This window comes from Dipodomys ordii, unplaced genomic scaffold (assembly GCF_000151885.1).
Source record: "Dipodomys ordii isolate 6190 unplaced genomic scaffold, Dord_2.0 Scaffold58, whole genome shotgun sequence".
Classification (NCBI taxonomy): Eukaryota; Metazoa; Chordata; class Mammalia; order Rodentia; family Heteromyidae; genus Dipodomys; species Dipodomys ordii.
The window spans coordinates 4057341-4072227 of record NW_012267274.1 but is presented as its reverse complement, the minus strand read 5'-3'; the positions used below and the strand labels follow the sequence as shown (position 1 = coordinate 4072227).

At 51.1% G+C, this 14887-nt stretch overlaps 1 protein-coding gene across 2 annotated transcripts in view; it reads left to right on the top strand.

Annotated features, from left to right (window-relative positions):
* Nucleotides 1-14887, top strand: part of Dock1 (dedicator of cytokinesis 1) — a 437833-nt gene that overhangs the window by 68546 nt on the left and 354400 nt on the right. The window contains exons 11-14 of one of the 2 annotated variants that reach the window (XM_013021945.1): nt 1684-1756; nt 4706-4785; nt 10037-10162; nt 13946-14070. In XM_013021945.1, the coding sequence (XP_012877399.1) occupies nt 1684-1756; nt 4706-4785; nt 10037-10162; nt 13946-14070 (404 nt within the window). Of the gene's footprint in view, nt 1-1683; nt 1757-4642; nt 4786-10036; nt 10163-13945; nt 14071-14887 lie in introns of both variants that reach the window. The other variant, XM_013021944.1, reaches the window with a different exon arrangement.

The following is a 14887-nucleotide window of genomic DNA, read 5'->3' as shown; positions in this document are numbered from 1 at the left end:
CAGTCTTCCACCTGGATGTGGACACCTTGCTGCCTTGGTTGGGAGGCGGTCCCCGTGAGTCCCTTGTGTCTTCTGACATCAGAGGTGTTGTGTACGGGCCTTGTGCTGGGCAGGGCTGGGCCTGTGGCATTGTTGTTATTTGCAGGATGAAAGCGGGCCAGCATTGTGGGTGCTTGAACTGAGGCTGTGTTTCAGGCCTACTTGCTGCCTTCCTACACACAGTTACTGAGTTCCATCAGTAGCCGGGGTTCACGCTGGTGATTCCGCAAGCGAGTGTGATATGAGAGGAGACCCACCATGAGCCGTCGAGACAGTCTGGGGTAGAGGAGCGCCAGGTTCAGGCTGACTTTGTCCTGGCTGCAGTCACTTGGGTGGCATCCTGTGAAAACCAGCACGATTCCATGCTTCTACACTAGTGGCTACGTGCATGCCTGCGTGTATGAGTCCCTTAGCAACAGGTAGGGGCTGGATGTGGAGCCGGCCACCCCCATGAGTGCCCAGTGCCGGGCAGGCATCTGACCAGGGTCGGACCTGCGCTCCACCCCATTGTCTGGTGGTCGACCATTTCCCACGGTTTTCCTTCACTTTGGATTCTTGGACATGGATGTTTCTGAGCACACTGGTATATTCTCCGGTCTCTGGTCCCACTAGTTCACTGGGGGCCATGACCCATCTCACTCCACACCGAGCAGAGGACATAGCCATCCTGTCTTGCCCTGTAGGGGCTTGCCCTCTTTTGGGGTCTCTCCTTGGACAGGGGTCGTGGTGCAGGAATGATATTCGTCCACATTTTCTGTACACAGTGCTTGTCACTGGGGAAGAACTTGGGCCAGGTGAGGTGGGCTGGGAAAGACACAGAGTCCGAGGTCATGCCCAGTCTTCTCTTGGAGCTAGTCTTGGGTTTTCTTGCTGCGTTTGTGATAGCCCAGGGTAAAAGATGTTTTGTCCAGAAGGTAGGAAGTAGCTGGGGGGGGGGGACCTGAATACCATCAGGGATGTAAGAGTTTCTCCTGGATGTTAGGGAGCCCAGTCCCCGCAGCGCCCACCTGAGCTAACCTAGTGATCCAGAGCTGGGCACCGAGGCCCTTCAGCCCTGCGGCTTCGGGGTATTTGTCAATTCCTATCTGTGAGCTTCAGATTCCTCAGATGCACTGCAAGTGACCAAGGGCCAACGTTGAATGACACCCCCATATTCCTCTACAGACACCTGTGTGTGGTGGCAGGGGAGAGGGGTCCTTGGTAAATTAGGGCTACTTGCTTGGTGTCTTCTGATTGGAGTGTTGCTGCTTGTGACACGTGGCTGTGTACCTTAGTTAGGCTTAAGTGAATGAGATCAGTACAGTTACACATGCCCAGGTTTAGGCGCCATGGCTGGATTATATTTTCTTCTTCCCAAGATTGTCTGTGGGGTTTCACAGCACAGAGTCGTGGCTAAGGGATGGCAAAGGAACTTTCTCGGTGTGATGCTGGCTGGAGCTCCAACTCCATGGGGGCTCAGCGTTCTCGGTTGACTGAGTTTGTCTTCAAATAGAGAAATCATTTAGACTTGAAGAAAATTCCTCTATATAACCCACGGTGGTTGGCTAGAAGAGGACCCTGAATTCCTTTTGTTTGTTTGTTTGTTGACTTTGTATGATTGTGGCATTTAAGCAAAACCCACCTCTGTTCTTTTCTTGTTCCCAGTGATGGATGTAACTGATATAATAAATGGAAAAGTAGACGATGAAGATAAACAGCATTTCATTCCCTTCCAGCCGTAAGTATGGCGCGGTCCAAGTCCTAACCAGATAGAATGAATGTGGAAGTTCTACCTGTAATCATCCTTGTAATGAAGTTTCTACATGGAGCTCAAGGAGGGATTCATTACCCTAATGAGAAATCTGGCTAGTCACTGCCACAGCTCATAGAATTTTTTGGTGTCTGTTAGAGTCCTGGTCCTGGGGGTGGATTTCACTGTGTTCACTGAGTTACCTACTGTCTCAGAACAAGAATTACAATTCTGATCTAACTTTAAATGTTGCTGTACATAATTGATTTATCGTAGCAGTAATTCACATTTTCAAAATACAATGCTTTCAAATTCATCATACAGGGTTTGCCGCTTTGAGAGCAGAAACCAAACAAAATAATGAGTTCTTTGGTTAGAGCAAGAAATAATACTTTAAAGCTTCTAATTTACACTGCGGAATTTTTCTGTCGTGGTTTTTCACTCAGAGTGGACCATATACGTGCTTGTCATTTTTTAGTCTTTGTCTACTTCTGACCCATAGTCTTCTTTAAAGGACAAAAGACTCAGGAAAAGCCCTGGGGGAAGATTTGTGGAATCGATGCTTTGATTTGAAGCTAGACCCCATGGGGATGTTGGAGGGTTTTCTGTTTTTTCCTGGTCACTGGCGCACGTGTGGCCGCCCGCGTGCCGGTCCTCGGCAGCCTCGGGAACACTGCTCCCTCAGGAAGCGGATGGCGATGGCAGAGAGGCGGCTTCTCCCTGCTCTGAGGGTTTGGAGGGATAAACTCCACGGGCTGCCGTGGCCTGTCCACGTGGCCTGTCATGGCGGTCTGTGTTCTTGCCTTTCTCTTCCTTTTTGTTTTTATTGAAAGGATTGCAGGCTTGAAACCATGATATTTTAGAATGTTTACGTTGTTTAGGGGGTGGAGGGGCTGCGGGAGGCTGGTGTCGGAAGCACCTGTTTTGGAAGGTATAGGGAAGAGGATGTGGCATTTCCTTCACACTTTCTTCGTGACTGCCCCCGAGGCCTGAGTGTGACGCCACCTGTGTGTAGAGAGCACCGCGGGGCTTGCTCTGCAGGCAGCTCACGTGGGCAGCAGTGCCCTAGGCTTTCTGTGTAGCTCGGTAGAAGACTTTGCAATTTCTTGACAAGAGAATACCATTAAACCCTGCATCACCTAGCCTAAAGCCAGGGTTGAGTTATATATATTAATATATTTATATATATGTAAGTATACATATATGTATGCAGATATAACCACACAAAACAGGAGACAAAGGCTGTTGATAGCTTTCGACTTGTTTTTGTTTATCCAGTATGTTAACCACTATCCCATGTAGTTATTTACATCAACTCAAATTGAACAGGATAAACAACTTAGCTCTTCCACGACCCCAGAAGTGCTCAGTTCCCCATGGTGTAGGTGGCTACAGCGCTGGACAAAGCACCCACAACCCGTCTCCATCACTGGAACACTGTGGTGGGTGATGTTGTGTTGGAATTGTACCCAGTGAAGGTAGTTAGGAAAAGGAACACAGTTCTGCAGGTTCTGGAAGCTTCTTCAGCCAATAAAGGGAACATCGTTTTGGAACATGGGCAGACATGGAGGTAATAAATAAAATACATCCTTGTAAAATGATCGTACTTTATTGTTTCTTGTCCGTAAGAACCAAAGCTGTTCCTAATGCTATATTACATATTAGACTTCAAGGTTTCTGCCCCAATGTGCCATTAAGTTGACTTTATCTGTTGTTTTCTCTCCATGAAAACTCAAGGGGAAAATAATAAACAATCACCCAAAGCTTTAGGTAAGGAAGTTACCAGTTTAGATATATGGTTTCTATGAGTCCTGGCATAAGGTCTTTGGGATCTCCTTTGTGTCTTTCTATCTTTTGGTGATCGTCCCCTTTAAAAAATGTTACACACTCATCACTTACGTAAGCTGTGACTCCTACGCAGATTGATGTTTTCAGTGTTGGAAGCACAGAGAGCAGCGCATTTCTAATGGCAGCCTAAGCCACAGAGCCATTCTTGGGAGATGTCGGCCTAATGAAACCATTTTTGCTCCATTAAAACTGATGTATTATCCCATAGGGCTTGTTTTAGGAACCAAAGCTCAGCGCATCTCTATTTCTCTCTGTCTCTGTCTCTGTCTTTAAGTGGGTGAAGTACAGCCCTCAGTTCCCTTGAGTGATGCAATGGTTATCTCTGCCCTTGTGTCCAGAATTCATTTTCAACTTAACGTGCACCATGGGTATTTCTTCTTTTCCCCTTTTGTGAGCCATGGCACCACATGCCGTGTCTCTTGGCACGTGTGGCCTGGTTGGAGTCGGTCACTTACGCAGCCAACATCTGAGGAGGCTCCTGGCTCGGGGGTGCTGACAACCGTGCGGGTTTGCACCCCAGTTGGTGTCCTGGCTTCAGCGTCCCCACCATGGCGGCCCCTCCCACACGTGTCCTTCAAAAGCCTCACAGACCTAGAGGGCAAAGCTCCAAACTTCCCCCAGCTGTTGAGTTTCAGAGGTGGTTTTAGGTGATGAGTAGGGGTCTTCAGAACCTGCCCCTTGTCCTCTGCTTGTTCAGGACTACCGATGGGGGAGAAATGACCATAACCGTGCCTTGGAATAAGACACAGTTGAGCCACCATACTTCCCGACCACCCCTTCCAGTAGCAAAGGGAGTAGAGGCCCAGTTCCTGGGAGTGGGGGACCCCGACGGCCTGACGTCTCTCATTTTCCTGATCGATGCTTTTCCCTGTTTCTCTTGTTACCTATCCTGCCCTCTGTCGTGCGTTGACTCATGACGACGCTCTCGCACTCGCGGCGATGCTCCCCTGTGTCCCCCTGTTACTGTGACCCCTGGGTCTCTGTGCCCTTTGTCTCCTGTGGTCTTGGTTGTCCCGTGCCCTCCAGGCTCGCGTTGGATGAAGCCATTCGACACAAGCCGCTCAACATGTCATCCCGTTTTTCACCCAGGGTGGCAGGGGAGAATGACTTCCTTCAGACTGTTATAAACAAAGTGATCGCTGCCAAAGAAGTCAACCACAAGGGGCAGGGTACGTACTGTGCTGTGCACGCGCACACGTGTGTGTGTGTGTGTGTGTGTGTGTGTGCGCGCGCGTGTGTGCATGCACGCACATGAACCTGGGGGGGGTGCTGGCTGGCTGGCTGGACTTTCAGTTGGATGTGAGTGGCAGCCACTGTGGGGACGGTGTGTCACAGTGGTCCCCTGTGGACAGCAAGTGTGGCTTCCTCACTGATTGCCTTTGTAAGGGTTACTGAGAGGCAGCTTGGGCTGCAGGGAGAGCTGCAGACTGAACAAGACACGATTGGATCTCTGGGAAGACCCCAGAGCTGAGCCGTCTTCCTCAGTCCTCTCCTCTCCTCTCCTTACCTTTTAAAAAAATAAACAATAAGTTTATGTCAAAGTGAAAAGAAAGCCTTCAAAGGAAGTAGTGAGACTCTCCACTCATCTGGAGAGGGGCCCAAGGATGAGTCCAGTGGAGTTCTGGGGGCAGGCTGCCATTACAGTATGGTCTCCTCTCAAACCTCCTCCCAGGGCTTTGTGCTGGTCAGTTGCTGGCTTGTGCATTTGACAGGACATCATGACTCTCTCTACTGGTTGAGCGGACGCCCAGGGCATTATGGGAAGAGGCATTTGTGAGGGAACTCAGCATTATGGGAAGAAGAAACATTTGAGGAAGAGCCTGAGGCACTATGGGAAGGTGGTGGGCCACATGTTATCTGCCATATGCTATATCTGCCACCTACCAGTTCTCCCTTTCTCTCTCGTTACCCCTCTGGGATAGAACTAACTGCTATTAGGGACCAGGGTGACGCGCCACCCCCCCCCCCCCGGGCTTCCTGGTGAAAGGGACAGAGTGGGGTATAGCAGCTTGGGATCCTACAGGAAGTGTCTTTTGGGCAGATGAGACATGGTTTGTGCCCTGTTCCAAGGGACCATTCTACAGCTCCAGACAGCTTATGTGAGGCTCCTTTTTTCCTGGCCGTTTGTAGCTTGCCTGCTCCCGTCCCCTGCTCACTCTGCAGCCATGGCTTTTCCCATCCGATCCCCAGCATGTGCCTCTCCCTGTTTGTCCTCACCCGGGAGGTGTGCTAATCACCGCCCCGCTGTCTCTCAGGAAGGTGGCTTCTCTGCCGTTCTGTCATGCACAGGCTTTCTCCCCTCCCCTCCCAATCTGACACCTTCATTGTTTTCAATCCCACACTGACAAGTTCTCAGCAACTGACCTTCCACAGGCAGAACTAATGGATCATTCACCCCAGGCCTGGCATGGGGCTGGCCAGGAGGCTGCCAGAAAACAACTGATTATGGAGGCCCCCTCCTGCCCAACTAAGGGGAGTCAGCTTCAAAGCTTTGATGCTAGCCTGGCTTATGAGGTCTAGGAAAACCCACTTACCAGCCCCCGATCCCAGTCCCCAGGCTTTCCTCAAACCGCCTCTCCATCCATTTCCGCTTTGTCCTCAGGAGAGTACTAATTGAGTTGGAAGAATATTCTGGACAATGGGCCCTCTAAGGGCTCTGTAGGGACCCTTAGCTGGTATAAACCACCCCCTTCCTAGGCCAGCAATGGCAGAATAGCCATCTAAGCACTGAGTCCCTGGGATGCGGTCGATCAGAGAACACATGTAAACCTACACGGGCCCCGTCCTCTTCTAAATTCAGCCCTTCCTGGCTACCTGGTAGCCTCAGGTCTGAGTTTATATTGGTGCCATTCTCCAGGCTGAGAGCCAGTGAGCCAGGGCCCTAGCCGGCCCCTCAGCCCTGGAACAGACACTCCCCGCCCCCCCCCCCCCCCCCCCCCCCGAAAAACCCCCCCCCCCCCCCCCCCCCCCCCGCACTGCATGGATATAGGTTGTTCTTGCAGTGTTCTCAGCATTTTGGCGAACGTGGGTTTATAAACAAGCAGAAGGGGACTGTGTTAGGCCAGCAGGACACTACCCCCAGGGGAGGACAGAAGTCTGCCTCTGTCAGAGGCACAGCTATGCTCTGGAGCATGATGACACCGGTACCCAGCTGGTGCCTTGGACTCCTGGGAAGGGGGAGTAGTTTCCGGTCACTGACTCACAGTGCCCTGGGCAACATCCCTAACCAGTTCTGCCTCCATCCTGAACCTTAGTTCATGGCTCCTGCTGGAGCAGAATCCAGGCCATTCCACAGGAGGCGATGGAAGATAGGACCCTGGAGTTTGGGTTGCAATTACTGGGGGCGGGTTGCAGGCTTCCCTGGGGCTCCAGCTTTCCCGTCCTCACTAGTCAGCTGTGCCAATGCTTGCTTGGCCATTGGCGAACACCTGGGCTGAAGAGAGGGAGGAAGTACTCTGCCTTTCTACCTGCTGCCTATCTGTCTGCATTTGCCCCAAACCTTGGCCTATTCCTAGTCTAGGTTTGTACCCACTGGTTACCTTGCTGCGATGTGTGCCTCTTCATTTAGTTTTCAGTGCTGGGAATCCATCCCTCAGTCTTAAGTCTTTTATATTTGATCCAAATTATTCTCACTTGTGAGCTGCAGGTACATGGGTATCGACGGGGCCGTGAGCCCGCAGCCCTGTGGCCCCTTCCGTGTTTGTGATGTCATGAACACCCAGCCTTTTTGTTTTTAGATGTTCTAGCTAAGCGGATGTCACCTAGAAACCTACTTAGGTTCTTTGGAGAAAATTGGTCTCATTTTCTCCTGTGAGGAGAATGTTTTAAACTCATTGTCATCAAGAAAATTTAGTCTCTATATTTAAATTGTGTTGTAGCACAATGGATGCTGTCACTAATATTCCAGTTAAAGAATGCAGATATTTGAGTGAGCTGGTCTTTGTCAGGAAAGAGAGGACAGGATTTTCAGTTATTAACAACTACGCAGAGCCGGGAGACTGGGAGGCCGTGGCCAGACCTCCACTCAGCTGCTGCTGTGTGTGAACTAGAAAGGCGCCCCCTTGTCTGGGCGAGACAATGGAGCTCGTGAGGGACGCTTGGCGTGCTGAGGCGCTCTCGCTTTCTTGGCCAGCACTTGACGTGTAGATCCTGAGAGCCTCTTTTCCTTCTCTCACCTTGTCTACCCTGCCCTGCACCAAGGTGGCTCCTGCTAAGGCTTGGGTGGCATCCTGAGTGCTCAGTGCCTGGCCTGCTCCAAACTCCCTTTCCTGTGGGAGCAGCTGGCACCTGGGCCGCATGGATGCCTCCCTTCCAGCCCTTCTCTCATTTCTCTGGCTTCTCCTTCCTGGTGTGAACTTTGGTTCACACCATAGAGAGAGAGATAGAGAGAGAGAGAGGGAGAGAGAGGAGAGAGAAAGGGGGAGAGGGGGGAGAGGGGAGGAGAGAAGGAGAAAGAGGAGGGGGGGGTGGAGGGAAGGAGAGCTTTTATACATACTGCAGGACCCTCTTCTTTTCCCCTGCCCTGGTGCGTTCCAATAGGAACCCTCTCTGAGAGTCTCCCTCCTTCCCCGGCCTTTCTTCCAGTTCTGCATGTTAACCCGAAGGTTGGATTCTTGTCCACCCTTCTCACAGTTGAGTGTAGAGTCCCCTGGGGCTGCCGCACGGCCCTCCCTGTCCATTCCCACTGACTGCTCCCGTGCTGCCACGTGGTGTCGGGCAGACCTGGGCCTCGCTCCTAAGCCCTCCTTGGAACCTCCCCCCTCCTCTCAGGTGGGTCCTGGTTCCTGACAGCCTCCCGATGCAGCCACTGGAGTTTCCTTTCTTGTGGCCCGCAGACCTCCGCCCTTGTGTGCTCAGAGGAGGGCGTAGGTGGGGATGAGCCCACTGTGCCCTTCAGGACAGCGCTTCCACGTGTGCATGTCTCCGAGGGACTGGGAGTTAGCATGGGGTGCCTATGATGATCCTAAGTCTGGTGTGGGAGCAGCAAGCTCCCATCCGTGTATTCAGTGTGCAGGGAGGGCCTGGCACATTGTAGGTACTCCGTAGGCAATTCGGAGAAGCTAGGAGGCTCCCTCATAGCAGGATGGGATTTCCCCAACTCGCAGGATGAGGAGTCATCAGTGATTTTTTTCTCAATCACGAGTGACGCTCATCTTTGTAAGGGGACAGATTCTCCATGGGAGCTGTTCCAGGACCGCAAGCTGGACTCCGGGGTGAAGCCAGCGGGCAGCTGGCCTGGGGCTCCGTGTGTGCCCGTGGAACGGCTTCCAGGCCCACTTAGAATACAAGCCATGGTGGACAAGGCTTTGGATATTTATCTCATTTTTCCTTCTCCAGACTGCAGGGTGCTGAGCTAAGCAATAGGAGAGATAGGCCCCTTGCTCTTTGGAAGCATCCAGAACGTGAATAGCTGCACATGTCTGCAGACACAAAGATACAGCCATATATGTAGACACACCTGTGTTCATACACAGAAGCACATAGGGACACGCACAGTAACATACAAAGCCACACGAACACACGGATGTATGCAGGCACACGCAGACACAGCCTGGCACAGATGCTGTGACACGTTCACTGAGCTGTGCGGAGCAGGCCAGGCCCCGCGGCCCTGTCTGCCACGTGCCAGACAACACTGGCACTCTTTGCACGCGAGCAGAGCCATTGTGCTTGAATGCAGCTGGCTCCGCCGGGTGCTGGCTTTGTCTCCTGCCCTTGATGCATTCATTGCTGGCGTGTGCTTTGTCCCCGTCCCCTGAGGGCTGAGCGCACATGCTAATCCACCCACAGAGCCTGTGGCCTCTGCTCCCTGGCCTCCTGGCCTGGGGTCACTGCATTCACCACACTTGATCGAGCAAGTCTTCCATGTCTTCTTTTCCTTACTAGGAGGAAAGAAGTGAGTCTCACCATGCAGGCCTGCTCTGTTGATGTAGCATGGGGGGTTCGCTCTGCGGGCTGCGTTGTCTCTGGCACAACCCTCCACGTTCTGCTGCTCACCTAGGCAGGGTGCTGTGCTTTGTCAGCATGAGACCCCCAGTGTTCTTGAAGAAAACTGTTCACCGCTGACTCCTCCCTGCCCTTTGCTTTCCGGGCACTCAGGAGAATGTCAGTCTCTTTGTCTATCCCAGATAAACGCCACCTTCTGATGCATCCTGAATGTCTGTCAGCTCAAAAAGGGCTGTGCAGACGCTGTGTGTGGACCCCTCTATCTGTTGCTCCCTCCTGGGTAAGGTCTGTTTCCCAGCTAACCCCAGCAGCTCATTCCCTTACCAGGTGCCTTTTGCCTGGGCTTCTGGCTGTATGTTTCAGCTCTGGTGTTGAACATGAATTCAAAGTTGTTCCTTTTCCAAAATTGCTTTTGTGAAAACTTCTAGAACTGTCTTAAGAAACAATGTGACCAGGAGCCTTCTGTCCTTCCAGGTTTGTGGGTAACATTGAAATTGCTTCCTGGAGATGTACATCAGATTCGGAAGGAGTTTCCTCATCTGGTGGACAGGACCACTGCCGTGGCTCGCAAGACGGGCTTCCCAGAGATCATCATGCCTGGTAAGGGCTGGCTGCTTCAGGGCTTCAGGTGATGGTTTGGGTGTGGCGTGGCTTGTGGCTTGTGACAGGTAAGCCCCAGTGTGGCTGTGAGTTAAGTTAGAGGTCAGGGGCTGTGCCCAGTGTGGTGAGGGCACGTCGGTCACTGGATCTTACAGAATTAGCCCCTGCCCGACTCAGGTGTCTTGTGGTTGACACAGACACAGTAGATGAAAGGAGGTGAATCAAGATGATGCCACCACAGGGTGTGGGCAGGATTAGAAGACAATACGTCTAAATGCTTATACACTGGTTTTTGTCTGGACAGAGTAACATGATTTTGGGATTCTTTCACATTCCTCTCTTACATTTCACAGTCGTTTCTGATTTCCCGATAACATTCACATTTACAGTCTGACTTGGTTCTCCGATCTTGGAATCATGATCCTATTTGTCCTATGTATCCGAATGATACTTTTTGGTGTGTGAACAGTTGACCCACATAAGGTTCTTGGACCCCTACAAGTTCACATTGAGCTAATTCCCATCAAAATGCAACCACAGCCTAGAGTCACTGGGCAATGAGCAGTGGAAATGGGGCCAGGCCATCCCATACTGGGCAGTCGTGTGCGGCCTCCTTTTGCAGGCCTCCCCTGTTCATGTGTACCAAGAGTCATTGTCCATCTGAAACTCACATATTTGTAGGTCTCCTGCTTTTCACTGCTCTTGACTCTCAGAACCATTTTGGGTTATTGAAGACCAAGTCTGCTAAGTCCTTTCAGCAAGCATTGGAAATCAGAGTGGATGGCACCGCGGCTCACCTGTACCGGGAAAGCAGGACAGCTGGCCTCCAGTGGTGCTGTGGGACAGCTGTTGCTCTCCTGTGATGGTTTGTAATTAGGAAGTTAATGCAGACTTGTTGATGGAAGTGGACTAATTTGTGGACTTTCTGTGTGCAGTTGGACTTGAGCAGCAAATTCAGCTGAAGTCGATGATGTGCATTTATTTGGGGGCCTTAGGATGTCCTTATGTCCAAAGGGAAGCCAAGGAAACTTCCCGTATATGCCGATGAAGGCTTTCTTTACCGTTGACAGACTTGTGGGGAAAGCATGCTGACTGCTGTTCTGGGAAGTTCCATGTGCTAAGGGGTTCCTTAGAGAGGGCTTGTAGCTGGAGTGAGTTATCTCTCTTCGCTGTTGGCTGAGTTATCACTGGCCAGTGTGTGGGTACTGGAGGCAGCGGGAATGTTTTTTAGTCCCTTTCTGCAGTTAGACTGGCTTATCCTGGGCAGTTGCCCTGTCTGCTCTTCCATCTCCATCACGCAGTGGTGGGGCTGGCCACGGCACTGTGTTTGCTCCTCCCCCTCCACCCACTGTCATCCTAGAGTCCTTCAGAAGGGTCCCGGCACCTGGGTCACCTGGGACGGATGCTGGCCTCTACCCTCAGCTGTTTCCCCTTCCTTCCTCCTGAGATGGGAGCCCTGCCTCTGGAGGAGGCATTTACTGAGGGTTTTTGGGATGCCCACCTCTTGGGTTTACCTTCTGTACATAGGATCTTCTGGGGTGGCCCCAGAGAACCAGTCGATTGCTGCCCCCAGACCCTGTCACTTCTCAGGTTGGTCTTTAAGAGGCTGCTGCTGCCTCTGAATAGATGACTGTGTTTTTGTTGTTGTTGTTGTTTTGTTTTTTGTGCTATGATAGAGATCTTAGTCTGAAGTTAGTCATGCTCCGTGCAAGGTCACCCAGCTGGTGAGTGGTGGGTCTTGGACAGGTAGCCTTGCCTCCTGCTCCCCAGCTGGTACATCCTCCCTGATTTCTCTTGTGGACAGTACTGCACTTGGAGCCATGATTTCTAGCAGCCACTCTGTGGCTGTGGGAGAACCCACTGGGACTATTACAATAATGACTTTTAAATGGAAGCTTAAGTTAATAGTTGGATACATTAAAAGCCAAAATGGAGCAGTTAAGGAAAAAGAAGCAGAAGAAAACACAAGAAAACAAAGAAAGGCTTGTTTTCCTGAAGAACAACCCTGGCTCTCTAGTCAGTGCAAGATTGTCCCTGGCTGCTCTTGAGGGACCTTGATGGTCTGTGCGGAGCAGTTCAGCACCAGCTGGGGGGCAGGTAGGAGTCGGAGGAGGTGGAGGACCCAGAAAGAGGAAGGAGCCAGGTCATAGGAGGCCAAACCAGGCAGGAGGTGGAGAAGTAGTCACAGGCAATGATGCTTCCTCTAAATCATGTTGCTAACGAAGCTTGTGAAGTTTTCCCAGTCGGACCATTACTGGGGGCCTCACATATTCTCAGTAGGAAGAAGAGTTGAGTTCATTTGTTTTAATTTTTCCCACCACAATTAAAGGCCTATCTTACTTTACAATGCACAGACCTAGGCTAGGCTGTGGTGACTCACGCCTGTAATCCTAAGGACTTGGGAGGCTGAGATCTGAGGATCGTGGTTTGAAGTCAACCCAGGCAAGAAAATTGATAGACTCTTATCTCCAGAAAGCTGGAAGTGGAGCTGTGGCTCAAGTGACAGAGAGCATCAGGCTTGAGGAGAAAAAGTCAAGTGAGAGTATGAGGACCTGAGTTGAAGCTTCAGTAGCAATGCACCAATGTACACACACACACACACACACACACACACACACACACACACACACACACACACACAGCACACACACACACGCACACACACACAGTACCAATGCACCAATGTACACACACACACACACACACACACACACACACACACACACACACACGCACGCACACACACACACGCACACACACACAGTACCAATGCACCAATGTACACACACATACACACACACACACACACACACACACACACACACACACACACACAGAGCATAGCTCTGTTTTGCTATCTTTTCTCATCCAGGATCCTCATAGCTACTTGTTATACCATGATAAAAACATGCAGAAAGTTTTTCCTGTGACTCATTCTTCTTCCTCATCTTAGGCTTGCAGTTCTCTTAATCCACTTTTTAGTTCCGTTTTGGAATCCTGCATTTAGAAGAATGCAGTTGGGGTTGGGGATTTAGCTCAGTGGAAGATCCCTTGCCTGGCAAGTGCACGGCCCTGGGTTCTGTCCTCAGCTCTGGAAAAAAGAAGAAGGAGAAGAAGACTGCAGTTGATCTATGCTGTTGCCTGGTGTGGCTCCCAAGGAGTCAGGTGACCTTAGCCAGCAGAATCAGACAGGGTGATAATGTTGGTTGCCATGCCATCGGTGCTCATGGGGACCCAGTCTCCGTGTCTCCGTCAGTAGCACTGTGGATGTTCTGGGCATTGGCTTCTTGCTGAGGCACAGAGAAGAAAATCCTGTGCAGTACAATGAGAAAATTTTTGGCTTTTAAATGTTTTCTCTTTCCAGCAAGTCTTCTAATGATGATGATTCAAATTGCTTTTGTTACGCCTTTAGTGCTGAGATTGTTTTGTAGGAAATATTTCGCAGATGGGCCGAAAAGGTGGCTCAGTGGTAGAGTGCCTTGCATGCATGAGGCCCTGGGTTCGATTCCTCAGTACCACATAAGCAGAAAAAAAAAGCCAGAAGTGGTGCTGTGGCTCTAGTGCTAGAGTGCTAGCCTTGAGCTGAAGAGCTGAGGGACAGCACCCAAGCCCAGAGTTCAGGCCCACGACCAGACCCCCCCCCCCAAAAAAAAAAGAAAATACTTCGCAGTCATCAAATGGAGTTATTTACAATATTCTGCTATAATATTCTTGTACAATTTGTGGTTTCACTAGAAATAATGGATTGATAGTAAAGGCTTAATTCTCCCCCCAACCCCGTAGGTGATGTTCGAAATGATATCTATGTAACATTAGTGCAAGGAGATTTTGATAAAGGCAACAAAACGACAGCGAAGAACGTGGAGGTGACAGTGTCTGTCTATGATGAAGATGGGAAGCGACTGGAGGTATGTCTGCTTTGGAAGTGTCTGCTTGGGCTCTGCTGTAGAACCGGAGGCACTCTCCACAGGCCTTGTAACCCTGTTTCCTGGATAAGCATTGGCTGTCTCCTCCTGTTCCTCAGCTTGCCTTCCTGTCCTCTGGCTCCTGCCACCAGCCTGTCTCCAGAGAGCCCTTGGGTTTTGACCACCTTCTTTGCCCAACCTTATCAGGAAGTGACTTTTGCTGGCATAATCCCAAGGGCTACAAGGCCTAGTTGTTGTCCGCAAATACAGATACCATTTTCATTACCACTTGACAGACAAGGAGATCATGAGAAAGAAGCAATTTCTCCAGGGCCAGAGAGCAAATCAGAGGAGGACTTGAGGTTGAAATCTGGGCTTCTGATCCCTTCAGCCTGCTCTGTGACCTTGAGCGCCCCCTGTGGCCACTCCATTTCTTGGACTGTGGCCTGAGGTGCCCTGTGGTGTCCTGGGAATTGGGGCTGTTGAGCAGAGGTTGGGGCTTGTGTCTTACTGTGTGGAGCAGTGTTGGCATTGGTTTTTGGTGACTGATTTTGTCGTTGCCACTGCCTGCCATCTCCCTGGGAGCGGGGGCTGCCACCCTTCCCTCTGTGTCTTCACCAGTGTGGCTTCGTTAGGAGTCTAGGGGACGCCTCCATGGCTTCGGGGAGTCGGGGGGGGGTCGCGCCCTCTGTTTGATGGGCAGCTCTTTGTTCTAGACCTGCCTAGTGAATGAAGCAACTGACTATAGGTCCTGATGTGAAAGTGACTGGGATGGTCAGAGGAGAGGGACAGGACAGCTTCTTCCCCCATCTTAAGCCAT